Genomic DNA, 27,495 nt, shown 5'->3' with positions numbered 1-27,495 from the left:
TGATAAATGGCACCTCGACCCTAAGCCTAGGCACATGGATATGTCGAAAGTTATGTCCCTACAATCATGCAAAATAATAAAATTATGATAAAATGTCCACTTTGCTACTAAAGTAATAGCAACAGTGACGAAAATAGTTTCTCCTTCAGCCCATTATATTGGGATTGCTATTCGCATTCTCGTTCTTTGTAATTAAACTCCATTGATAAAACTAAAAATTAAAATTTATTTTGTTATAAGGCTAAATTTTTTTAAAAAGAATTATAATTTTTCCAAAAATTTTATATATGATGGTTATTATCAAATGTTAAGTTAGTAGGAGATAACACTTATCCATTTAATCTTTTAAGATTTTTTTTTTTTTTTTATTGACAAGTGATATCATCATTGTCATCACTAATTAATATTTTTTTGAGTAAATTATAAATAAAAATGTTGGAAATTTCAAATAGATTAAAACATTTATATTTTTTGTGTGGGTCTTACAAGTGTCCACTTAAAGTCTTTGTGTGATATTTTATTAACCACAGTTGCGAATAAAAATATTAGAGATTCTAAATAAATTATTATAAAAATATTAGAAATTCTAAATAAATTATTATATATTTCACCAAATACCTATATGGGTGTGGGATTAGACCCATGTGACTCATGTGAATATTTGATAAAATATTTTTTGAGTCTTTAACCATTACTCAATTATGAATATACTTTATTAAGTTTACTTAAAATATATAGATTGGTCTTTGTATTTTTAAAAATTATAAATACTATCTTATCATAATTTGTCATTCAATAGAGTTGATCGAAAAAATAGTTTTTTTAACTGTCCTTCTATTCAATAATAAAATTATCAGAAATGTTAATTGAAATATATTATTAATTGACTTAATATTGATGAACTAATGAAAGGATTATTCATCATGCGACTATATATTTTTTTTCCTCCTATCGCTTGCGTGTCGAAAATATATACTTGAATCACTGCTTGTCAAAAAAATATACTTCATAGGTCATCAAATTGTTAATCATACTCTTTAATTCTTAATTTTTTTCATATAGCTTTTCTCACAATATTATTTTGATAACTTTTTTTCGCGTGCCCATCCTTTAGTACGTGCTAAAATACATGCAACATAATAAGAAAAAAGAAAAAAGAAGAAGAAGAAATACCAAAAAGAGTCCAAAACGAAAATGCAAAGCAGACTTATCTGTGGAGAAAGATGAAGGGTAACTATTTATTTTATGCCTTGAAACCAGTTTGGGAAGAAATGAGGTTACACAGAATAATTTAAGGGTGAGATGTGGGGGTTAGGCAGTTACAGCAATTTTAGAGTTTTCTCAATTCATTGTTGTGGTAGTCCTCGGCTAGAGCAATATTGCTATTACGACTACTAGTAGTCGTGACGCTTTTGTCGAGAAGAATCGCGACCATGGTATAGTGACTGAGTGTAGAAAAGTTGTTTACTATGAGGGGCTTGTAATTGTCATCTTGGAGTTGAACGCTGTTAATGAAGGTTTCTCGATCTTTCGAAAGCAGAACCTGCTTGGACATAGCCGACCATTTGTTCTCCATGCTCTTAATCAAACCTTTTGGTGTAAAAGTGTTTCGATCGGTTATGCTTTTGCGGACTTGTTCCTCAATGTATTTGAACCTTGCCGCTTCCGAAACCATCTGAATGACCACAAGGAGCGGTTCGGCGACACTCCCACCGTACCACAACCTTGTGATGGCGTCAGCTAAGGGAGTTGGTCCCAGAGGGAGTTGGTCCCTCTCCCTAACTCCTCGCTGCTTCTCGAGGCTGGGATAGGTGCCGTTGAAGCCTAAGTTGATTTGATTGGTGCTGACGAATAAATTGTTGTATTGAAGTGCCGTAGCGTCTTTGAAAAAGAAGGATTTGTTATTTGCACCACTAAAAGCCACCACATAAAGGTTCACCACATCTATTGCCAACGTGACTGTGTCGCCATTGATGAGACCGACCATAACGAACCGGTTCCCAACCGGCACTTTACTTTCGGGGTTGAATGCCTGTGAGTGAAGGTTGGATTGCTTGAATTGGAACAATTCATCAAAATGTCACTTGAGGGTGGCAAAATCCACGACTTAGCTTACTTGCGAGTAGCACCTCTAAACCGTTTTCAAACAAACGAACATGAAATGTTTTGTTCCAAGTTAGGCGATCTAGTCTATACTTGTATGCTGTGCGCATCGCATAGTAATTTTAGGATAATAACTGGAATAAGAACGCATGTGTTTTCAAAAACAAAATATCATGTTAGTAAAGGCCGATCTTTGATCGGGCGAGCAGGGGTGCTCATTGCATGACCTTCTCCTCTTGTACCCAAGTTCCTAAGCGGAGGCAACTTTGGTGATGACAGACACGTGGCCTTAGGCACGAGTCAGGGTTTCCTAAATTTCTCCAAAATAAAATATTTAGGTGGCGACTCTGTATCTGGCAAAGCAGTCCATGTTTGGCACTTCTTTATTAAAATCAATTTTTCAAAATGATTTTCCGGGTTTGGACTCTTTGGTGATTTATCGGTCTCACATTACACTTTGTGAGATTAGATTCAGAACCGTGACACGAGTCCGAACTGTAGTAGCTAAGAACAAATGATTCGTGCCCTCGCGCGTGGAGTGGGAGTTCTCCAGGCGGTCTACAACATGCTATTTTTAACCAATTTAAGCAATCCTAATGCGTCGCACATGAGAGGAGGAGGGGTGGAGTGAATTAACAGATGCACCTGCTGTTTTTAACCGATTTAAACAATCCTAACGCGTTGCAAGCAAGAGGAGGAGCGGTGGTGTGAACAAACAGACGCACCTACTATTTTTAATCGATTTAAACAATCCTAATGTGTTGCACGCTAGAGAAAGAGGGGTAGTGTGAACAAACTGGCGCACCTACTATTTTTAACCAATTTAGCAAGTCAACAAAGGAATAATTAAACAGTCAAAACTTAAGCAAGATTATCTCTCCCCCAGGAAGGCCTCGGCCTCGGAAAACGAAACCCACAGAGATAATAAAACATGGTATGAAGCGAACAAGTGCGATAAATGCACAAAGTGAACAAGATGATAACTCAACATAATGATAATGCATGTTCCATGCAAGACAGACAACCGATGTACGATGTTAACTGAAAGCATATTCTATACAAGGATACTCAATGCATGAATCATGAACGATGCAGGACATGCGTGCAACACAAGTTTATGTGAAAACGCATATTTGATGCAACAGAAGAGAACAAATACGTAATTTGCGCAGTGCCCCTATGAATTCTCTGTATGTGGCCACGGTGATATCCGCCACATTGAAGGAGACGGAGGGATAGGCCTGGATGTCACCTTGGATTCCAAGGCTGCAAATTGCGAGAACAACAATGCATAATATTGCCGCTACCACTCTCATCTTGCTATATTTGCTAGTTGCTATGTGGGTCGATGGCTGCAGTGTGATGCACTATATATAGTGGCCTATGGGTTTTATTTGGTTTTTTTTGAACTAAAATAGTATAAAAGATAAAATAAATTAAAATATATAATAAAATAAAATATCACATTAAATTTATAATTATTTATTTATTTTTTTACTACAAATATCATATTTAATTATAAAAAAAATTCATCTCTTTTTACGAATATAATTATTTTAATTAGATTAAAAATAATTTATTAAAATGGTGACATTTTCAAAAGGCCATTATATTCATGTAATTTGGTGGCCAATTCTTCATGTAATGTGAACGCCAGCCGCCATCATTGTTGACATGGCCGCTCATATGTCCACTTCTTTTTTGTTTGTACTAGAGCCCAGTGTGTTTGCTTTGAGTTTTTTGAATTAAGTTTTTTAAAAATTCAATTTTTTGGTTTTTATATTTTTTTGTTTTTAGTGAATATTTTTAAAATTTTAAATATTTTTTTTACTTTTTTAGATGCACCTTACTTAGATGTATCTAAAAAGTAAAACATTTGTGAAAAAATATTTTAAAATTTTAATAAATACATAAAAATACAAAAAACGTACTGAATTTTCTTTTTTTTTTTTTGTATTTTTGGTATTTAGGCCTCGTTTGGCAAGTGGCTGTTTTAGCCTAAAAGCCAAAAGGTTACTAAAAAAATCAAAAAGCCAACAACTTATACCAAAAAGTCAAAGATTTTCTTTTCTCTATACTTTTTGCACATCTTTTCGTAAAAAGTCAAAAAGTTATCCCAAACATACTAGTTTTTTTTACTTCATATTTTAGCAAAAAAGTCAAAAAGTTACTAAAATAGCCTGTTTCCAAACGAGGCCTTAGTGAATTTTTAAAAGATTTTTTCACAAATTTTTTACTTTTTAGGTATATTTATGTTAGGTGTGTCTAAAAAGTAAAAAAATTGCTTAAAATATTAAAAAAATTCAGTAAAAACAAAAAAATACGAAAAACAAGAAAGTAGAATTTTCTGAAAAGTGATTTGAAAAAACACAACCAAGCGTAGTGATTGTTCTCAATTTCTCAATGATTAGCTAAAAACGGAAGTATTAGAGGGGCGCTAATGAGTTAGCTCTCCCTTAATGTGATGGTTGTTTTTTTTTTTATATTATTATTGTTATTTTTTTTTTTTTACATTTTTCAACTCATTAGAACTGTTAGTGGTGTGTTTTTTAGTAGTCTCAATCAGTTCTGTTTCTCAATTTCTCACCACATCAGTAACAATGCCATTGTTCTCGGACCTTCGGCTTTGAGATTATTATATTTTTACTCCTATACATCTATACAATTTTTAATGATCCTCACAAATTATTCTTATTTTCATGCGTACTCCCATACTATTTAAGTTACTATCAATTTTGCCCTTGCTGTCACATTTGAAATGGAAAAGGTTAAAAGAATTACATTTTTGCCCCAAATTTCAAAAGAAAGATGTAGACCCACCATTTCCTACTAGCATACCACCACAAACCACCACTTTAAGCCCTCCTATCTCGTTCGTCATAACTCCATTTCACCTCATATTTATGTCGTTGGATTCAACTCACGATCTAGTTTTCGTATCACATCTCACACGTCTCGTTCTTCCTCTTTTTGCATGCTATCAAAACTCCGAAAGTTGATAAAAAAAAAAAAGACTTTTCTTCCCTTTTTTACTTTTCTTCGAGCCATCTTTTAGACTTCATATCTTTCTCGATTCTTGGTTCTACCTCATTCTTTCACCATTCTCGTCACCTCACTTTCTACTTTGCCCTACATTACCTCGCTTTTTCACTTTTTCATGTAATGGGCGATTTTGGTATGCCGAAAGTTGTCTGAAAACTAATTTTGAAAATTTCAAAACATTAATCTTTTGTTTCTTTCTTCTCCATCTTCCTCATTCTTCTTCTTCTCTATCTTCTTCATTATTTTTCTTCTTTTTCACTTATAACATGATGTGGAACATGGTTATAGGTGGTAACATAACTGGTAATGGTGGTAGTGGCGGCGGTCCGGTGATGGCGGTGGGTTTGGTGTTATAAGGTGGTGGTGATGGTAATATTCATGGTGATGGTAATATTCACGGTGGCGGTAATGGAACTTGGTTGTGAAAAATGTGGGTTTGGTGTTGTAAGGTGATAGTGGTGGTAGAGGTGGTGGTGATGTTCATGGTGGTGATAATGGAGTTCAGTGGCGGTGAAGTTGGTAGTTCGGGTGACGATGTTGGTAAAGTTGATGGAGGTGATGAAATTGATGAAGAGATATATATCATCTTTCTATATATAAACATACATATCAATAATCTATCTCCATACAAACCTGTTGAAATTGAATAGCTCCATAATTTTCTTCTTCTTCTTTTCTTCTCCAAAATTCTTTATTATTATTGTAATAACCCTGACCCGTAGTTAGCTACTAATTAGTAATTAAGGATGTTAATTAAAAGAATTAAATAAATTATGGGTTTGTTATGTAATTTGTATGATCTTTGGCTTCCTATCTGTTACTGGTGGAAATATCTGTCTAGAAATCTGCTTTAATATAAAGATTGAAAGCCTTATCGGCATCTGAAATTGGAATTAGTTACATTAATGTGTTATTTGGAATTTTTAGAACACCATGGCAAATTTTATTAAAAATGGATTCGATTTGATAAAAGTCGCATGTGAGTAAATGGAACATTGATGGGAACTATTTTGGATTAATTGAATTTCGTGCCAGCCTGAATAAATTAAGGTTATTTATATCTGATTTAAATAATGCACAAGTGATGCCTAACCTAATCCTATTAATGATCCAAGATGTGATTTAGTGTGCAATGTGTTGAGGCATTTTTTTTTATAGTGTTGGGTGTAGGGGATAAATTCTTGTGTGTGAGTTAGAAGCTTGCATGTGTGTGTGCATGTGTAGTGTGCTCAAGAAGTGAGGTGGGTGTTGTGTACTTCAGCCGAGTGAGAGAGTCTTTGTGCCATTCTCTTGCTCCTCTAGTCCTCTGGGTTGAGAGAGTTAGCCTGAGAGAGAGAGAGAGAGAGAGAGAGAGAGTTTAGCTAAAAGAGTGAGAGAGTGAGCTCAAGAGGTTGAAGAAGAGGAAGGAAACTTAGAGGATTCACTCCCACACTTCTGAAATCAAGCTCTAGGTAAGAGAGTCCTTAGCATATCTTCTGCAGCTAGCTTCCATGCATCTTGATTTCAACTCATCTTTGAACCATTCTCATGAAATTGAAATGAAGTTGGGTCTTTGAGCAAGAAAATGGCTTGTGTGCATGTTATGGAGGATTATACCTTGTTCATTCGTGTCTTGGGATTTGCTCTTAGAGTCCTTGCATGCATGTAAGTTTTAGTCATGTTTATAGCTTCAGAACTCATGAGTGTGTAGATCACCATTTGCATGTTTTGAAGAAAGCAAGAAAATGATTTGAAAATCTTTCATGCATGAGCTTACAAGTTCAAATTTGCTAAATCCATGAGTTTTGAGCTAAAGGTTTGAAAAGGGCTATGTATCTGTGTTTTAGTAAAGTTTTCCAAGTATTTTGATCAAGCTTTGCATGAACATAGCCATTAAAATAGCATTCGAAGCTTAAACTCTGTTTTTGGAAACCCGGATTTTTACAGTCCGCTCGAGCGAGGAAACCTGCGCTCGAGCGGAGAATGTGAGCTCTCAGTACTTTTTTTCAGACATGAGCTCTCCGCTCGAGCGACCACTTGGACGCTCGAGCGAACCCTTTGCATGTTGACGATCCGCTCGAGCGTGGGATTTGTAGCTCGAGCATGGATTACGACCAACCAGTACTTTTTTCCAAATCTACAGGTCGCTCGAGCGAAGGAAGTCACGCTCGAGCGACCCCTCTCATTTTGCATGTCCACTCAAGCGAGGACCTTATTTTCAGAAATTTTTCCTAAGTGTTCTAACTCATGTTTTGGCATCCTCATTGCATCTTAGGCATTCCTAAGCCTTAATTAAGCTTTGATAATGAGGTTATGGATTAGAAACACACTAAGAAAATAATGTACCAGGTTCCGAGACTGCAAGTGTGTGTGTGTTTCAATCAATGTGCTAAGTATGAACAACAACTAACGTAATGAAAGTTAAGCTGTGTTGGCCATGTGAACGTGTATTAATGAGATATGTTGTGTTATGTACTTTTGTGATTATAGGTCAACGTCTGAAGATTGATTAACCGTTTACGAGAACCACTGTGAGTAACGTTATCGTAAAGATACGTTTATATGAATTATGTTCCAAATGAAATATGATAAGCTATGATTTCTGAAATGTTATCTGTTTATGTGAACGAACATTCCAAGTTTGAAATCTATTATGGCATCCTTAGATAGTCCCAAGTAATGGGGGACGGCATGAAAATGCGGGTCCATGACATACAAGTAATTACGAGATCTCGTTAGCCACTTCATTGTGGTGATATGTATTTAATCGGTATCCGAAACCGATTACTCTAGTCGGAAGACGTTCTGTGATGTGTTCTATGGGATGTACCATTATTATGTTCTGATATGGGGATGATTATGCTATGATCTGTTTTCCGCTTATGATATGTTCGGATTTCGCTCACTAACCTCTTTACCTTAATGTTATTCACTGGGCTTTAGCTCACTATTTGTATATATATATGTATAGGTGAGCATTCTGGAGTTCAAGCCCGAAGGCTTTTGTCTGGATCTGTGATCCGTTGTCAGCCAACCGTTGTGCCTCACGTGGAGGTTCCCGAAGTGTCCTGTGTTCAAGTTCTGTTGGTTTTATGTATATGTATGACTTGATTTAATTCTGCTGGCTGTACTTAAAATACTGTAATGTGTGTGGGTATAATGCATGGTTGACTTTTGGTTATTGTATATAAAGTTTTTAAATATTCTGTTTCATATAAGTCAGCACAGCTCATTGGACAACTATATATATAATTGCTTCCGCTAGCCCTTTAATCTTATTAATTTGTTCAGAGGCCTTCGGTAATCCAAGGATTACTGGCCGGTTACGATGCTAAACCTATAGGGGCGGGTTTGGGTCGTGACAATTATCATGATCCAAGAAGACCTATCATCATCATGTAGCCTCCTCCAATTATGAACCAAGATAGATACAGCAGAAAACAAGTTGATCGCTTGATCACTTTCAAACCCATTTTTAAACCCATTTTCATTTTGTCTTGATTTCTTCACATTTCCCTCATACTCCTTTCCAACCAACATAGCAATATCCGCCATCTCTCTCTCTCTAGATCTCTCTGTGGTGGAAAATATGATATTATGATTATTGAATTGTGTTTTCTCTCATCTTTCTCACTAAAGAAAAAGCTTAGATGGATAATTGAAGAAGAAGAAGAAGATCACTACCTGAACCACCAACTTCACCGCCACCAATACCATCACCATTTTCGTTACCACCTAGAACCATGTTTCACATCATATTATAAGTGAAGAAGAAGAAGAAGAATGAGGAGAAAGAAACAAAAGATGAATGTTTTGAAATTTTCAAAATTAGTTTTCAGACAACTTTCGGCATACCGAAATCACCTATTACACGAAGAAGCGAGAAAGCGAGGTAGTGTAGGGCGAAGTAGGAAGTGAGGTGAAGAGAATGGCGAAAGAATGAAGTAGAACTGTCAAGAATTGAGAAAAATATGAAGTCCGAGAGATGGCTTGAAGAAAAATTAAAAGCAAGAAGAAAAGTCTTACTATTTTATCAACTTTTGAAACTCCGATAGTATACAAAAAGAGGAAGAACGAGACGTGTGAGATGTGATACGAAAACTAGACCGTGAGTAGAATCCAACGACATAAAAATGAGGTGAAGCGGAGTTATGATGACGGAGATAGAAGGGCTTGAAGTGGTGGTTGGTTGTGGTGGTTTGCTAGTAGGAAAGAGTGTGTCTGCATCTTTCTTTTGAAATTTAGGGCCAAAATATAATTTTTTATAACTTTTTTCATTTCAAATGTGACGGTAGGGTGCAAAATTATTAGTACTTAAATAGTATGGGAGTACGCGTGAAAATAAGAGTAGTCTGGGAGGATCATTGAAAATCGTGTAAAAGTATAAAGGTATAAATGAAATAATCTGCTTTATTTTTTACCGGACTGACTTTGCTCTTTCCAAACCTACTCTCCGTCGCGACCCAATCAAAATCACCTCAAGCAAAAAATGAAGGATTTGAAGTTGCAAGGAGCGTATTTGAGGTTTAGCCTTTTTGGTACCTTGCCGAAGAAGACGAAGTTCAGATCTTGTTTTTTTTCCTCCCGGAGAAGAGGAATTATCTCTAGTTTTCTTAAACAAAATTCAATCGATTACAATTTATCTTACGGTAACCATACTTAAGTTATTAGGAAGTTGTACTACTCTCTATCAGGCATTAAATAAGCTGTCCCATTTCCTATTCAATAGATATGATGTGTCAAATTTTGATAATTTGTCTATAAATATTGTACTACTTTTTAAAAAATTTGTATATACTTTGGTTGTGTTTGTTTGGACGGGTTGGATAAGGGGAGATTGTAATCTATCGGACTGTTAGTCCTGGGATACATTGTCCCCGGACTATTTGGTTGGATTGGATTTGTATTCTATATTTGTTTAGTCATGATATTAGATATTTGGATTGGACTATTTTTAGTGAATCCAATGTTTGGTTAGACGGACTGGATAAGGATAAATGTTCAAAAGACTATTTTACCCTTGTAATTTATAATTTTTATTTAATATAAAATTTTAAATTTGTAATCTAAAATTTATAATTTAACAACAATAAAAAAAATTAATTTATAAGGCCATAATTTTTAATTTATTATTTTCAATTAAGTTTAATTTATAATTTATAATTTATATTTTTTATTTAATATATAATTTTAAATTAACAACAATAAAAAATAATTTTATTTAATATATAAATTAAATTTTCAACAACACTAAAAAAATTTAATTTATAAGGCCATAATTTATAATTTATTATTTTTAAATAAATTTAATTTATAATTTATATTTTTTATTTAATATATAATTTTAAATTAACAACACTAAAAAAATAATTTTATTTAATATGTAAATTTAATTTTTTAACAACACTAAAATAATTTAATTTATAAGGCCATAATTTTTGATTTATTATTTTTAATTAAATTAAATTTATAATTTATAATTTATAATTTAAATTTTTTTATTTAATATATAATTTTAAATTAACAACACTAAAAAAATAATTTATAAATGTTCAAAAGACTATTTTACCTTTTTCTAATTATTTGCTAAGTAATAGTATGAGGTAAAATGGACATTTCAGAGCCTAATCCCATGGGATACCAATCACATGGAAATAATCTCACCCCCCCCCAATAGGATAGGATAATCCCACAAATATGAGACTAATAGTCTGGGGGGACTATTTGTTCGGAGCAAAAAAATTGAAACAAACAATGGACTATTAGTCCGATGGGACTAATAGTCCAATCCTACACCCTAATCTTTCAAAAGAAGCACACCCTTTGAGTTTGAATGAAGTTATTGTTCATCTTTCTCTTTAATTCAAATTTTTTTTATATATATCTTTTTCATAATATTATTTTGATAACTTTTTTCGCTTGTGTCTGGACTCTAGTATATATTAAAATAGATGCAACATAAGAAGGAGAGGAAGAAAAAAAAAAAAGGCCCTAAGCTGTGTCATCGCCACACTTTCACGTGCAATTTTTACAATTGTTCTTTATTGTCAAACCAATTCTGAAGTTTGGTTCTCACTCAACAAACTATTTACTTCACTTTCTCGCTCTCATATTCATCAGTTAAAGAACAAGTTGAATTCAATTTCAAAGAACTCTGATACCATGAAGAATTATATGGAAGTTCGTATATTATTGAATGAATGAACTTCAGTCTATTTACATCAGTATATATACCATATACAATACTAACAATATCCCAACCATCTAACCAACTCACTTGCTTACTAACTAATTCTGTTATGATTTATAATCTTATGTTACACAGCACACCATAGCCTTAGTTGGTACTCCAATCTTGTGCACTTGATCATTGTCAATTGGATGACCTTCTTTATTAGTTATGCTCTAGATACAAGCGGCTTGAGAAACTTATCTGGGAGTGTTTATTTGCATCTATGTGTTGGAACATTTGGCTTTCTAGAAACAAATTGATTTTTAACAATGTCTATGAAGGTTGGGGTTTGATGGTTAATCTAATCAAATTACAAGTGACTTTTTTGGACAAAGTTGTGTTCAGGCTACACTGGTTTCTCCATTGAGGACTTTTTTCTCCACATTGATTCGGTGCGGAAGTTTAAGTCTAATGGAAACCATGTCAAGTTTTGAGAGTTGGTCGCTAACTTAGCGTTTTCGCTTGTTATCTTAAGTTGAGGGTGCCAACCTAGTTGAAATACTCTATACTTGGGATGCTTATCATCTTAGTGTCATTTCAACAGTGTTTTCGAATATGTATTGATGTTTTTGGTGTTTTGAATAAGATTCCCTTTTGCTCTTGCCAATAATATATATATATATATATATACTTAAAATAGACTTAAACAATTTTGTAATTCCAAATACATTTACTTTTCCTGACAGTTATTAAAGGACAAAACAGTAAACTAGAAAAATGCCCCATGTTTTTGAGAAAAATTCTATTTCCACACACCTATTTACCTTTGTTCACATCACTTCTCAGTACACATTTAGTTATTTGATTATTAGTTAATATTCTCAGTCCACACACCAAATATTCCAATCATACCCTTAACTCATATCTTTGTACACACACCGCCTCAACCCTCTTTCTCCACACCTATTCAAAATTATAGACCAATGATTGACCCCTATTTTGATCCCACATAGTGAAGACTACAGTAAAGACCCAACACCTTAACCCTCAATTGAAGGCCCTCCATTTCATTGTTGTAGGTGAGTATTTTTTATTTTCGATTTTGTAAGTAAGCATTTTTTTTCCGATAACAACAGTATCAGTAGTTAGGAATCATCGGTGTTGAAGAGATTGGTGGTTTACAGGGCTTTGTTTGGGGAGAGTCAAGATGGTTTGCAGTGGAAAAGTTTCATTGACACCATAAAGATAAAATCGATGAGACGGTTCACCACCATTCCATTGTTGTCTAGGTACAATATTTCGAAGAAGAATTTAGTAAAGAAATTGAGGAGGAATCAGAGTGCTGATGATGAAATCGATTGCGGTGATATGGTGGTGCCTAAAGCATCGTGGAGGAACTTCAGTCGGACCGAGCTCATCGTTGCAACCAATAATTTGTGATGGCCCGGGTTAAGACCCGACCCTTTTACACTATTGCTGATGAGTTTATGTCTATTTTGTATTGGTTTTTAGTTCCCTTCGGGTTTCATGGGCTTCAGAAACTTCGTTTGATTGCTAATAGCAAGGCAAAATTTTCTACTGCCATCCAGGTCGCGCCTACGATGGGATATGTCACGTTCGCGGTAGGCCACAACTAGGTCGTGACCAAAACACAGCTTTAGGTCCAATGTATGGAAGTAAAAGTGTGTGTGAGGAGTCTCGACCAACATGGTTGTGCCTGTGGTAAGAGAGTTGCGCCCGCAAGGGCGCCACTTGGGCATGTCGCGCCCGCGAGCTTATGTTCGCACCCGCGATTGTCTTCTGCCTACAAATATTAGTAAAGTGCAAAAATATCTATTTTTCATTCGTTTCTTCTCCAAAACTTCTGCAGACGCCATTTTTTCGCCTTTCTAAAGTCTAAACCCTTAGTTTTGATTTAGTTGCACACATCTCCTACCCCTAGTCCCTAAGGATTTTATGTAGAGCAAGTTGGGGCTGCGTTTTAATTTGAAAATTTTGACTTTTCGGCGTTATTGGTTTTCGGTCGTTCTTCGGTTGCTCCTTGAGCTTTGAGGTAGGGATTTCTTTAATGACTTGTGTGTTATTTACCTTTATTATGTGTTACTTGAGTAGCTTAACACTTTGGGGGCTTTTGTTTGGTTGAAATGTATTCTAAAAAGCTTAAAAAAGAGGTTTTCTTGATGTTGTTTCCAAAACTCTCTTCTTTTTTTCTTTTTTTGTTTGTTTGTTTGTTTGTTGACTCATGGGAGTGAGTGTAGTTGAAGGTTGAAAGAAATGGATCTTTAAAAGATCTTTCCTTTTGTTTTTCTCAAAATCTTTGAGAAATGGTGTTTTGAGTTGTGGAATTTATAGTTATGGAAGTTTTGGCTTAAAAATGGAAATGGTGGAAATATAGTACTTGTTAACATATTAGTGATGACAAGTTGGACTCTTTTATATGTATTGTTACTTTTGCTATATATCTTGAATAGAGATAACTTTTTTGGCTATTGATGGAGGATAACATCATTTGTTATAGAACTTGCATGAGAACTAGGTTGATTGAAACTATTTAACTCACACATAGCACGCATTCAAATGTTTTATTATCACGTATTGAAAAGGTTTGTTTTGAGAAAATTGGGTGAATACCTTCGTGAATCTGGTTAGGGGGTGTAGGTTGTGGTTTTAATTTGGCCTTTGTGTCCTTGGTGAAATTCCACAAACCCGCATGATTAGGTGCCGATCCATTTGTACCAGTAAAATGACTTTTGGTAGTGCTTGTACAACCTACTTGCAGACACATATCTAGAGATTCTCACTGTGTGTATTTACTGCCCTATCACATGTTTTGAAGAAATGATGCAATCATATGAGATATAACTCAAATTATGGCATTGTATGGTTTCGGAAAACAGAGAAAACTCATGGTTTTGGATAACAACATAACACACGCATTCACTGCATCATTTGGTTAAGCATCATACAACTTGTTAAACTTATCTTTATTGGGTGTTAGCTCACCTTATGTCGAAAAATATTTCATGTAACGCCCTCAAAATAAAAGCATTAAACCCATCAATTAAGAGATTCATTAACATATGAAATAACCATATTCTTCCATTTCTTCAGAGTCTTATTACATAAGTATTACATGTTAACAACAACAGCAAAATGCCCTACGGGCTTACAGCTTTCCAAGTTAACACTTGGTTACACAAAAAGGAGTACTAACTCATACACTTTAAGCCCTTGGCTTGTATTTACATGTAATACATCAAAAAGTAAAACGACAACATTATGTCCGCCTCTAGCCTCCCAAGCTATGTCCTTGGAGGTGGCATGCTTCCTGCACCTGAAAATGATATTCCCATATAGGGTGAGCCACAGCCCAGTAGAAATACACTAAACCAACCATGAACAATGACTAAAATATTAGCAGTTGATAGATGGCCAACACTGATACAATCACATAAATCACATATTTATGTCATACGACTTATGAGTCCAAGTTTCCTTTCATTTTCCCTTTTTCAACGGATAGGCATATAAGCACTACCCACATTCTCAACAGATATGTATAACAACATTATCCACAGATAAGCATACAAGCTATATCCACATTCTACAACAGATATGTATATCCACAATACCCACAGATAAGCATATAAGCTATATCCACACTTCACAAAGATAAGCATATAAGCTCTATCTTCACTTCTCTAGACAAGCATATGAGCTGTATCTACGGAGTTCATCCCCTATCTTCTCCCAACACTATCCGATTTAGAGGTACATCCCCTATCTTCCCCTAAACCGCGGAGTACATCCCCCATCTCCTCCTCTACACATAACGTATACAAACACATGGGTTCTATATACCATCACTCAATACATATAGTTAATGTATTCTATCAACCGTCAAGTTCCATGACACAATTCATTGATTAGTTTCGGTTTGCCTAATCATCATGCATTGTCTACAACAATCACGACTATCCTCCACCGATAGCCCAAAGCAGTTATTTCTAAACAGAAAATAAATGCACAATAGATATTCAATCAACATTACATTTCCTCATTCTTCTCAATTAATTATCCCAATTAATTAAACAATGTAATTAGGTCAATTCCCATAATTAACATTTCAACCCTTAGGTCCCATTTTCATCAATGACTTAATATTTATTCCATTTCTCTATGCCAAACATGCATTCAGGTTTATTATGAATAAAACCCCAACTTTTGTAAAATTACACAAAAGCCCCCAAACTTTCACAAAATTACCAAACCAACCCCAACATCTCAAAATGCCAAAATTTAAAGACAAAACCCATAGAGAGGAGTAGGATATCCCTACCTCGAAGTTTGAGCCACAAAGGAGATGAAGACTCGAAGACCAACGTGCTCCAAATCCAAACTTTTTCAGATTAAAGCAAAGCTCTCAACGCCCTCTATCTTTTTAACAAAGGCCCTAGGCTAGAATCACACTCTAGGGAGATCAATTCTTAGAGAGAATATAAGTGTAGAGAGAGAGGGTCTCGGATCTAGGGTTTGATAAAAAGAAAAGGTGAAAAAGTGATGTTTAAAACGCTACTGTCCGCTGATATAAAACACGCTCGCTCGAGCGAAGACTTGGTCGCTCGAGCGACCAGACACAGAAAATCTCGCTCGAGCCAAGGAACTCTCGCTCGAGCCAAAAACTCAGAAGTGCGCTCGAGCGAAAGAATGCTCGCTCGAGCCAACAACTCGAACCCTCAGGTCTGCAACCACAAGCACGCTCGAGCGACAGACCGCTCGCTCGAGCGAAGAACAAACCAGACCGCTCGAGCCAAGAAAAGCTCGCTCGAGCCAAGAAACACAACTCTCAGGTCCAGAACCAGACGCCATCGCTCGCTCGAGCGAAGCCACTCTGGCTCGACCCACCAGACAAACTCAACTCTCGCTCGAGCGACAAACTCCTCGCTCGAGCGAAGGTCCAAAAATCTGGGCAGCAACACTAGGCTCCCAAACACAACCAACCTGTAACAAACCTGCCCAACACATCCTATAACTCAATATGAAGTAAAAAGGATGCAAACAAGATAATAAACAACTACCAACATCTACGGACACATGTCCGGATCACTGTACAACAAGGGTAAACCCGGGATCGCTATATTTCAGGTGCTGATGGTTTGCTTCTGCTAAGAGGATAGCTTGGAAGGAAGTTAGAGCTGAACGCTCATCTTTTGTATCTTATTTTGTGCTTAGCCTTAGGCTTTCATGTACTGTGCTTAAGTCCCACTTTTGTTGTAACCAAGTATAAACTTGAGAGCTTGTAGGCATCGACTTGTAATAGTATAGACATTACTACTTAACGCTCACATGCTATCAATGAATGTATTATGCATGTGTACTCGTTTTGTAGAAGTATAACATTGATCCTTATATATATATATATATAACCGATCTTGATTTATTTACATCTCTATAAAGTTTAAATGTTAGGATTTCAGGTAATCCGTATGTCAATATTTTGGGGGTGTCACATAATTTCAGCTCCGGTAACAGATTTTATTTTGTTAATTTGTTTCTTTCTCTGTTTCTATCATTTTGGTTTCATAGTACTCTGTTTTTAATGGTTTAGGGGAGAGAACATTTGAGTTCTTAGGCACCCTTGTTTTGTACAAAACATTAAATGGATTGAACAAAAATGCAAATCCTAATAAAAAATTAAGATATGTTTAACTGAAAGAGAGAGAGAGAGAGAGAGAGAGAGAGAGATGTTTTGTTGAAGATGAATGCATGGGCTCCGGTATTGTAAATTGAATGCAACTTGCCTATAATAAATTTGATGTTACATTTGCATTTTTTGACTATTTGTTCTTTGTACATAGTTTTGTTGATGATATTACTTTAGTTTAGATAGGGTTTTAATGTAATTGAGTTGTATTTTTGTTTTATTTTTGTATATCTATCAAAAACAATTATTCTAGCCTAGGATTGGGATAAAAGACAAAAGCTTTAAAATTGAAATGGACAATAGACCAAAAGATTATAGAGTGTGTTGCAAGCGGTGGACAATATACTAAGTGAGAAACAATGGAAGAAGGGGCAAACAATGGAGAAATCAGGGACAATATACTAGATGTGTATTTTTTTTTATTATTTTTTTTAAAGATGTGTTCAGAGAAATATTGATATAAAATTGTAGGTGTGTTTTGAAATCCATTATAGTAATTTTACTTTAGGGTACAATTGTCATTAAAATAATATTTCATTAAGTGTGTGCACAGTGTTATGTAAAAGTGTGAAAATAGAATTTCCCTGGGAATAGAGGCCCAAAAACGTGGGGCATCTTTTGGTTTACTATTTGTCCTTTAATAATTGTCAGGAAAAGTAAATGTATTTGGAATTACAAAATTGTTTAAGTCTTTTCTTTTTTTTCTTTTTCTTTTTCTTTTTTTTTTTCAACAAGAGCAAAAGGAATTTTATTAAAAACATCAATATATATTCGAAAACACGGTTAAAACAACACTAAGATGATAAGCATTCAAGTATAGAGCAAAATAATTTCAATATTTAACAATAATTTCAATCAAATTGAAAATAAATACAAATATTTTCAGAAGCTGTACAATATTAACAAAATATATACACATATTAAAAAAAAATAATACATAATGAATCCATAGAAAATATAATTTTGGTGGCATGAGACTGAGAGTAATTGAAAATATATATAATATATAGACCAATCTAGTATTATTTAATAGATTGTGCAAAGACTAAGATAAAAAGTAAAAACCATAAAGATACTAACTTTAGTTTTTTTTTTATGTAATTGATTGATTGTGTTATGTATGAAGACAATGAATGTTAATATCATTGAACTTTTTTTTAAAACGAAAATTAAAAATTAAAAAATTACATTTGACATGGGTCCCGTTTGGTAGAGCTGTGGAAAAGTGATGATGTTATTCCTAACGAACTTGGCCACCTGCAAAGCTTTTAACACAGAATATGATTGCGTCTCTACACATTTGGTGAAGTAGTTGATTACTACTAAAATGAACTCGTGTCCATTCAAGCCTTTCAAAGAAACTGCTCCAATGACATTTATGCCCCAAACCGAGAATGGTCATGGTGAAGTCATATTATAGAGCTTTGACAACGGAATATTCATGCGATTAGCATGGATTTGACACTTATGTCATCGCCAAACAAAGTTGACACAATTGTTCTCTATGGTTGACCAATAGTAACCTTGTCTGAGGATCTTCCTGGCTAGCATTACATCATTCATGTGTGCTCCATACTTGAATGGCTTCCATAAGACGCTTTGACTCTTCCTCTTCTACACACAATTTGTGCATTTCCGGATCCCCTCTTCTGTACATTTTACTTCAATAGATGATGAACTGGACGACTAGACATCGTATTCCCCTTTTATCTTTGGCATTTGCCCCTTATGGATACATGTCCTTCTCCAGAAAGTTCCATATGTCATGATACCAAGGATTCTTATCCTGAACCGCTTTTATTACGGCTATTGTTTCGTGCGTGGGCACATACTTTTGTTCAATAATGATCGGGCGCATCTTGACCCCAATCGGTATTTCCACTATTGAAGCCAGCGTTGCCAACGCGTCACCAAATCCATTGTTTTCTCTCAACAAGTTTATAAATGTCAGCTTTTTAAACCTCGGAATCAGGATGTCCAAGGTCTGGTGATAAAATTTCATTTTCTCTTCTTTAACCTTCCAATCTCCATTGCCTTGGGAAACAACTAGATTCGAACCTACGATGACATCAAACCTTATTGCCCCTAGTTCCAGGACAACTTCTAATCCAACAATACACGCCTCATACTCTGCTTCATTATTGGATACTTTGAAATGGAGTTAGAAAGCTAGGGGTATATTGTAACCATCGGGTTCTATAAGCAACACGCCTATTCCATAACCGTGTTGGTTAGCCACCCCGTCAAAGTACAGTTTCCACGTCTCTTCTTCTACTTGCAAGATCTCCTCATCTAGGAATAGGTACTCTACATCTTCCTTTCCCTCAACTCGGTGGTCTTCCAGAAATTCCGCTACAACCTTTCCTTTGAGTGACTTGTGAGTGACATACTTAAGGTCGAACTCAAAAAGAAAAAGCAACCAACGAGCTAGCATACTCGTAAGTACTGGTTTCTCGAAAAGATATTTAATGGGATCCAATCTTGAATCCAGAATTACCAAATGGGCTAACAGGTAGTGTCTCAACTTCCTAGTGGTCCAGACCAAAGCTAAATAAGCCTTCTCCAAAGGAGTGTAACGGGTCTCATATGCCAGCATCTTTTTACTCAGATAGTAAATGGCCTTCTCCACTTTAGCGTCCGACTATTGTGCAACCATACATCCCTTAGTTGACTCCGTCACTGACATCAGCAGCTTCCCTAGCTTTGGTGGTTACAACACAGCCGGATTTCGCAAATATTGCTTAACTTGTTCGAAAGCAAACTGACATCGATTGTTCCATTGAATTTTCTTTCCTTTTTTCAAGAGACCAAATAGTGGTTCAGAAGTCAAGATTAATTTGGAGACAAACCGTCTTATGAATTGCACTTTTCCTAAAAAGTCATGCACCTCCTTTTCAGTCCTTGGTGGTTGTATTTCTAGGATGGCTTTGATTTTTGGTTGGATCGACCTCAATTCCTCTCTGAGTGATCAAGAATCCCAACATCTTACCTGCGATGACCCCGAAGGTGCATTTCTGTGGATTTAACCATAGCCTGTACTCCTTAATCCGTTCGAATAACTTCTCTAGCTCGACTTAGTGGCCTTCCCGCTCTTTAAATTTCACAATCATATCATTCACATACACCTCAACTTTTTTATGAATCATGTCATGCAGTAATGTGGTTGCAGCCCTCTGGTATGGAGCCCCGACATTCTTCAACCCGAATGGCATGACTCTATAGCAGTACATCCCCGACTGTGTGGTGAAAGCAGTCTTTTTCCTGTCTTCTAGTGCCATCAAGATTAGGTTGTACCTTGAAAAGCCATCCATAAATGACAACAATGCGTGGCCAGCGGTGAAGTCTACCAATTCATCAATGTGTGGCAATGGAAAGTCATCCTTGGAATTAGCTTTATTCAAACCCCTGAAGTCGACACAAGCACTAATTTTTTGTCTTTCTTCGGAACTGAAATGATGGTGGCCAACCAAATCGGATATTCAGATACCATCAAGAACCGTTCGTTGGTCTGCTTGGTGAATTCCTCTTTGATTTTCAATGCCCAGTCTAGACGAATTTTGCAAAGCTTCTACTTAATTGGTTGGGCCTTGGGTTCGAGAGGGATCCTCTGCTATACAATCTCAGGATCGATTCCAGGCATGTCTTCGCAAGACCAACCAAAAACATCTTTGAAATCTTTTGACAAAACGATTAATCGCTTGCGCTCCTCCGAAGACAATGTAGAACCAATTTGGACCAAGCGAGGGTCCTCAGTACCAACGTTAATTGAAATGATCTTATCCATGAAAGGTCTATCAGACCTCTCCTCCTTTTTATCATATAAATAAAAGGGATAAAAAGATGTGAAGTTAGAAGATTATTACAACAATTCAAATGAGAGAGAGAGAGAGAGAGAGAAAAAGAGGGATTATTACAGTAATTGGATAAATAATAAAAATAAAAGACATGGGATTATAGAAATTATTACAACAATGAATAGATTCAGCCAAATTGTTGCTGAATCTAACAAATCATATTAAATAAATAAAAGAATTTGATCAGCAACTCCAGAAACACGCTGGGAGAGCACTCCCCAAAAATTGTCTGTCTTGCTCTAGGTAAAACCATCTGGCCAAACACAAAATGGACCATGAGACTACTAATATAACCGATCGAACATAACCCCCAGGTAGAATTCAAATTGGTGCAGAAAGTCCAGAACAAAGGCAAAGAACATCTTCCAAGGGGTGCTCATCCCTTCCACCTCTTCTTCTCACATAAACATATAAACAAGAGGTAGATGAGCCTCAACCCTCAACAATAGTATGCAATAGATATGCACAATAGATATTTTGCAATAGTTTATCAAATTAAATGGATTAAAGTAAGATCAAATTCAAGCATAAGAAATAGATGGGAACCTACATCATCACTTTGTGAATAAGGACAGGTCAATACACAAATCCATGCTATTAATTGGAGAGAGTAGATTAATGCACATCATTTCTTAGTGGAAGCTTTGTTTTAAAGCAATGGATTCATCAAAAGCTATTGTGAACTCATCTTCTATTCATGGAACAAGGATATTTCCACCCCTTTCCATGTTTATGAATGATTGAAAAAAGAGATTTCAACACTCTCGACATAGAATCTGTTGCTTTGCTTCCAATAAAAGATCAATGAAATAGAAAACCACAACCCTCTCAACATCAAATCCCAAGAATCATCCAAGTAATCTTATGAAACAACCACTATTACTCACTCATATTGAGCAAAGGTTGAAACACGTGGATTAACAAGCTTGAATGATAAGATATATGAGGAGAAGATAAGTAACAAGAAAGAAATCTACTCTACATATCAAACTTGTGAATAGATGGCTACTTTCTACTCCCAACCACATTCACAAGGTTCCACATATACATAATAATAATGAATTTAAAAAATTCTAGCTATGAAAAGCAAGAAAGTAGAGATAAACTGTGGAAAAAGAAGAAAAACTATCAACTCAATTGATGGGTGGCTACTTTCTACCCCCGACGACATCCATGAGGAATTATCATGTAATTATTGTGGGTATAGAACAAGAATAAAGCGAAAAATGAAGGATAAGAGGGAGAAAGATAATGAATAGTGAACGAATCTCACCTCTTGAAGAGGGTGAGTTACTTGGTTTTCCCAACCCTTTCTTGGTATCCTTACAACCCTCTAGATGTGTCTTAGAGTGTCCAAGATTCTCAGGAACAAGCTTAGAAGTTAGCTTTAATGGAGTTTTGGATGATAGAAGATTGAATAAGATAGGTTGAAGATGAAGAAGATGAAGAGAGCTCTCAATCCCTCTTCTAAGCCTTAGGCAACCCCTTGAAATGATATTTCATCCTCTACTTATAGAGTTTTGGACATAAATATCTGAGATATTTATGGAAAGTGTGCGGAACAAGCTGAAATTCTTGAAAATGCTCTGTACCCGAACAATTCAGCAGGTGCACTTTGGTATTCGGCCGAATATGTTTTGAGTCAGCCATGATATGTTGTCCAGCCAGTTAGAAAATACATCATTGGATCAACAAGGTAAAGTTAGCACAAGTTGAAAGGAGAAACAGGTATTTCAGAGGATTACCCACATTCTATTTACCCCCTTTATATCCATTGCTAGGTCTGTTTGAAAGTAAATGACATTTGGATTTTGAAAATGTGAGTCTCAAGATATTGTGGCAATGTCTAAAATTGCGCTACCAAACGTATTTTGGAAAAGGGTTTTCAACCGATCGAAAAGTATTTTGACCAAAACTGGTGCTTGGTTAGTTTCAAACTTGACCCTTGGGCTTCTTGCTGAGGGATTCATAGGATTAACACATCTCAACTTTCATCATTGGGTACCCAAGAAAGAGTGTCTAAGCCTTAGGGCCAGTTAAATGGGGTGTCTACAATAGGTTCCCACCATATTGAAATAGGTTCTATAAGCCTTTTTAAGTATTTACTTTGAATTTATAAGTTCTATTTATTTGATAAGTTTTAACACAATCTCAAAATTTTTAAAACAATGAAATGATAACAGAGTAAAATTTTACTATATTTTTAAAACAGAGTATCAACAAACAAAAGATATATTACATATTTATAACAAATCAAAGTAAACTTTTACTGTCATTTTTAAATAAAGCACCAACAAAACAAAATATAAGCCACATATTCCTAGGGCAAACCAAAGTAAAGTTAATCTAACAACAAATAAAAGTGCCATTATTCAATCAGATTCAACAAAAAATAATTGTAACGAACGAAAATACATATCGTTCAATCTTCAATCTTGCTTGAAAAAATCTTCAACAATTATTCACTGTTTCATCCGAAGAAACAAACACACATCAAACTCGTGATGTCATCCAATCTAAGCTACTTCGAAGTTCCATAACTCAATTGCAAGTGTCAATCCAAATAATCATCGAAATACAACAAATAAGTTCAAAATATAGCAATCACCGAAGTTCTACGACTCGATTGTGGAACCATCTCTTGCAATCTTATAGAAATTTTCAACTTGAAGCGTTGAAGATGATATATACATATAGATTTAAGTCTATGTATGTGTGGAAAGAGAAACTTTATCATGTTGATGGTTGAAATGTGAAAAAATAAGTAACAGAGGATAAAAAAAAAAAAAAGTATACGGCTATGTTTGGTTGTGTTTCCAAACAATGCTTCTACACCTATATTCAAATATGATGTTTGGTTGTAATTCTCAAATCACATTTTCAAAACTCTGCGGAAAACTCTGTCTTAGGCGCGTTTTCAAAAAAAAAATTTCAAATTTGGTCTAACCGGTCGTCCCACAGAATGTCCCACCGGTTGACCAGAACAGTGAAATTTTTTTTTTTTAATCAAATACATGGAAGCACTCCTTCGGGCATCGGGAACCTCCTCAACCTCACTATCTTATCTATGGCAGGGAATTATCTTACTTGCCCTATTCCATCATCTATTGGCAGACTTCATAAGTTGCAAATTGTAAGTTTATACAATAACAAATTGACAGAACTGCCATCTTCACTTGGTAATTTGACTTCGTTGTATATTCTCTACTTCGAAGAAAACAACATCCATGGAAGCATACCTCCGAGTTTGGGCGATTGTCATAGCTTGTTGGAATTAGACCTTTCTAAAAATAATCTCAATGGTCCAATACCCCCTGAAATTTTGAATCACTTGTCTAGTTCAATATTCCTCTTGTTAGGTCACAATGCACTAACAGGTTCTCTGTCATCAGAAATCGGGTCTCTGAAAAATCTTGAAATGATGGATGTGTCCTATAATAGATTATCAGGACCCATACCAAACACTCTAAGCAACTGTTTGAGTCTAGAAAGGCATCAATTGGAGGCTAATTCATTTGAAGGAGAGATACCTCAAAGTTTAAGAATGCTGAGGGGTTTAAGAGTCTTGGATCTTTCGTGCAACAATTTGTCAAGGTTGATCCCAAGTTATCTTGGCGAGCTTCAACTAGATATGTTGAATTTGTCTTTTAATATGTTACAAGGACAAGTTCCCATACAAGGAGTGTTTCAAAATTCGAGTGCAATTTCAATTGTTAGAAATAATGACATATGTGGAGGTATTACAGAATTAAACCTTCCTCCTTGTTCATTCTCCAACTCAAGCAAGAATAAGCTCTCTTACATAGTGAAAGTGATCCTAGTCGTGGTTAGTGGTGTGATATTTTTGTCTTTGTTAGTTATCTTCTTTATTTTTCTTCAAAGGCACCATGTTTCAAAAAAGAGGGCCTCTTGCACGCCATCAATCATGCATCAATTTTTTAGGGTTTCTTATGCAGAGCTTCTCAAAGCCACCAATGGATTCTCAGAGGCCAATCTAATTGGAGTTGGGAGTTATGCTTCAGTTTACAAAGGGATTCTTGATGAAGTTCAGATGATTGTGGCAATGAAAGTGCTCAATCTTCAGACCAGATGAGCTTCTAGGAGCTTCATGACATAATGCAAAGCACTAAGAGCGATAAGGCATTGAAATCTATTGAAAATTTTGAGTGTTTGTTCTAGTGTGGATTTCAATGGTGATGAATTCAAAGCTTTGGTATATGAATTTATGGCCAATGAAAACTTAGGCAAATGGCTACATCAAGTTGGAGTGGAAGACCACAGACAGGCAGAAGAACCCAAAAATCTTAAACTCATCCAACGACTGGACATTTCAACTGATGTTGCTTCTGCACTTGAGTATCTTCATAGTGGTTGTGAGTCTACAATTATTCATGGTGATCTAAAGCCAAGTAATGTTCTTTTGGATGATAAGATGACGGCCCATATTGGAGATTTTGGGCTAACAAAAATTATTTCTACCGGTTCACGTGATGTGGCACAAGGTCAAAGCAATTCAGTTGTGATAAGGGGAACCATAGGCTATGTTGCTCTAGGTACAAATCTTTTCAATTTCCTTGGCGTAGAAAAATTGAACTTGCAATAGGAAAAGTAATTATATATATATAGTTTTTTTTTACACAAACATGAATACATTTCCGCATAAACATACAAACCATGGCTTCTACAAAACAGTGGGCACCTATATATTTTGAAGCATTATTTTTATACACAGCTATTTATGAATGCTCCCCAATGTGTGCTTCCACCTCCTCACTGCTTGCAAACCAAGTACTAAGTTTACTTTGTTTCATGTGGTCATGCTTAATCTTAGCATAAATATTACCATTGAAGTTTACATCGTTTAATGTGACCATGCTTAAACTTGGCTCTGAAAAACTTGAGTTAATCCTCTATGCCACCTTTTTTTTTTTTTTTTAAATCTTCTTTATGTAATTGTAGTATGAGATTTTAGTTTTATCAAAATAGTCCATGTATCGACTAGCGTAAAGAATTAATTTACTAGTTTTCTACCAAAGCATTTTCTAAAAATTTACTCAATGCTTGGAAACTTATATAGTTCATTCTGACAAAATACCTCATGCAAGACTAATTTATGTTTGCTTCAATAAAAAATACAATTAAACTATGTCATTCTCAACAATTATCTTACTTAGTCACTTGCAAACACAAACAAAAATATTGTTATTGAGAGGGACATCAGAGCATTAAAAAGTTTTTTAAGTTTCATTAAGAAAATTATTAAAAACATTTATCGGGATTGCAACTACCCCAACTAACCAACTCATTTTTCACACTAACATTAGAAACCATTTGCAGAGTATGGCATGGGGGACATGGCTTCCACACTAGGGGATGTATACAGTTTTGGGATTCTTTTATTGGAGATGTTTACGAGTAAAAAACCAACTGACAATATATTTAAGGATGATCTAAATCTTCATAACTTTGTTAAGAATGGTTTGCCTAATCGAGTGATGGAGATTGTGGATCCCCGCATCCTATTGGAGCATAACACGAGGTGGATTAAAGACTGCATGATTTCCATTCTACGAATTGGGATTGCATGTTCAATGGAATCGCCAAGAGATCGAATGGAAATGGGGATTGTTATTAGTGAACTGAATAAGATCAAAAATACTTACATGAATCAAGGGTTGAACCAAGACTTGGAAGTTGGAAGAGATTGTGCAACATGAAAACCAAAGGTGAGTAGCCTTTTGACCTATGCATATGCATACTAAAATAGAAAATGTTGTACTCAAAACAGATTTTCTTTTATTCGCATTTCTTACCACTAGACCTAATGACATGAATTCCACCTATATTTATTAATATAGACCTTACTAAATTTGTGACTAGTAGTAAGAAAATCTGATACGAAATTCCTTTATATATAACATTACTCTACCAAAATACATCTTTCCCTATTTCATGTTCTCATTTTCTTTCTTTATCTTTTTTTATTCTAATCTATTCACATAGCAAATATGAGTTAGTAGATTAAAGTTTCATTTTCTATTTTTATTTTTATTTTATTTTTTTTATTTTTTTTTGGGGGGGCAAGTCAACTAAAGCACGTTTATTTTTTTGATACTCAAGGTTACTTCCAAGGTCCTCCAAGAATGGTAGCTTCATGTTAGTTATGGTTGCTTCATTGATGAATGTTCATGTGATCATCGGGAATCTTTATTCTATTGCTTGAATAAATAACCGTCACTTATTTTCCGTTGAATAGATTGTATTATATATAAAAAAAAAATGTGTTCATCTGTGACAATTTCCAAATAAGATTGTGTGCCTTGGATTACTATTTATCCCTTTTAAAATTATCATTTTGTTGTTCCTTTCCCTTGAAATTGCATGTGTTCCTACTCTTTATACATTGGTAAATTGTTGTTCAAAATTAGCGTTTATGTTTTGTTTATTTATGCAGAAAGTGTTATCTATAGAAAATGTTTTCCTATGGTTTGTTGTTGTGCGTAGAGTCCTTAGAAAACTTGATCATATTAAGATAGTTAATGGCCTCAAATATGAAATAAAAGAACCATACAAATCTAAGAGAGACAAACAACCACAAACTAACAAAATACCATTATTCATATTGTTCGGCCTAAGCCTAC

At 35.1% G+C, this 27,495-nt stretch overlaps 2 protein-coding genes and 1 pseudogene across 2 annotated transcripts; 2 read left to right on the top strand and 1 right to left on the bottom strand.

The window, feature by feature from the left end:
* Positions 1 to 1,170: 1,170 nt before the first annotated feature.
* Positions 1,171 to 3,434, bottom strand: LOC114305772 (nigrin b pseudogene; annotated as a pseudogene).
* A 20,487-nt stretch (positions 3,435 to 23,921) lies between these two features.
* On the top strand, positions 23,922 to 25,070 carry LOC145819001 (uncharacterized). Its single transcript, XM_082912977.1, has one exon. It carries the CDS (start codon positions 23,922 to 23,924, stop codon positions 24,945 to 24,947), a length of 1,026 nt encoding a protein of 341 aa, XP_082769103.1. The 3' UTR covers positions 24,948 to 25,070.
* Positions 24,944 to 26,799, top strand: LOC114302514 (putative LRR receptor-like serine/threonine-protein kinase At3g47570). The gene is made up of 2 exons (XM_082913587.1): positions 24,944 to 25,407; positions 26,192 to 26,799. Exons 1-2 carry the CDS (start codon positions 25,080 to 25,082, stop codon positions 26,569 to 26,571), a joined length of 708 nt encoding a protein of 235 aa, XP_082769713.1. The 5' UTR covers positions 24,944 to 25,079; the 3' UTR covers positions 26,572 to 26,799.
* The last annotated feature ends 696 nt before the right edge of the window (positions 26,800 to 27,495 follow it).

The sequence above is a fragment of the Camellia sinensis genome, chromosome 2 (assembly GCF_055761805.1).
Source record: "Camellia sinensis isolate YWXY chromosome 2, ASM5576180v1, whole genome shotgun sequence".
NCBI lineage: Eukaryota > Viridiplantae > Streptophyta > Magnoliopsida > Ericales > Theaceae > Camellia > Camellia sinensis.
The sequence above is the reverse complement of the archived record's forward strand: the minus strand, read 5'-3'. Positions and strand labels throughout refer to the sequence as shown.

Bases quoted from the DNA above. Each gene is read 5' to 3' on its own strand.
- LOC145819001 (XM_082912977.1), top strand. From the start codon at position 23,922: ATGGCAGGGAATTATCTTACTTGCCCTATTCCATCATCTATTGGCAGA.
- LOC114302514 (XM_082913587.1), top strand. From the start codon at position 25,080: ATGGCCAATGAAAACTTAGGCAAATGGCTACATCAAGTTGGAGTGGAA. The intron at 25,408-26,191 runs GTACAAATCTTT...AACCATTTGCAG, and splicing joins CATAGGCTATGTTGCTCTAG to AGTATGGCATGGGGGACATG.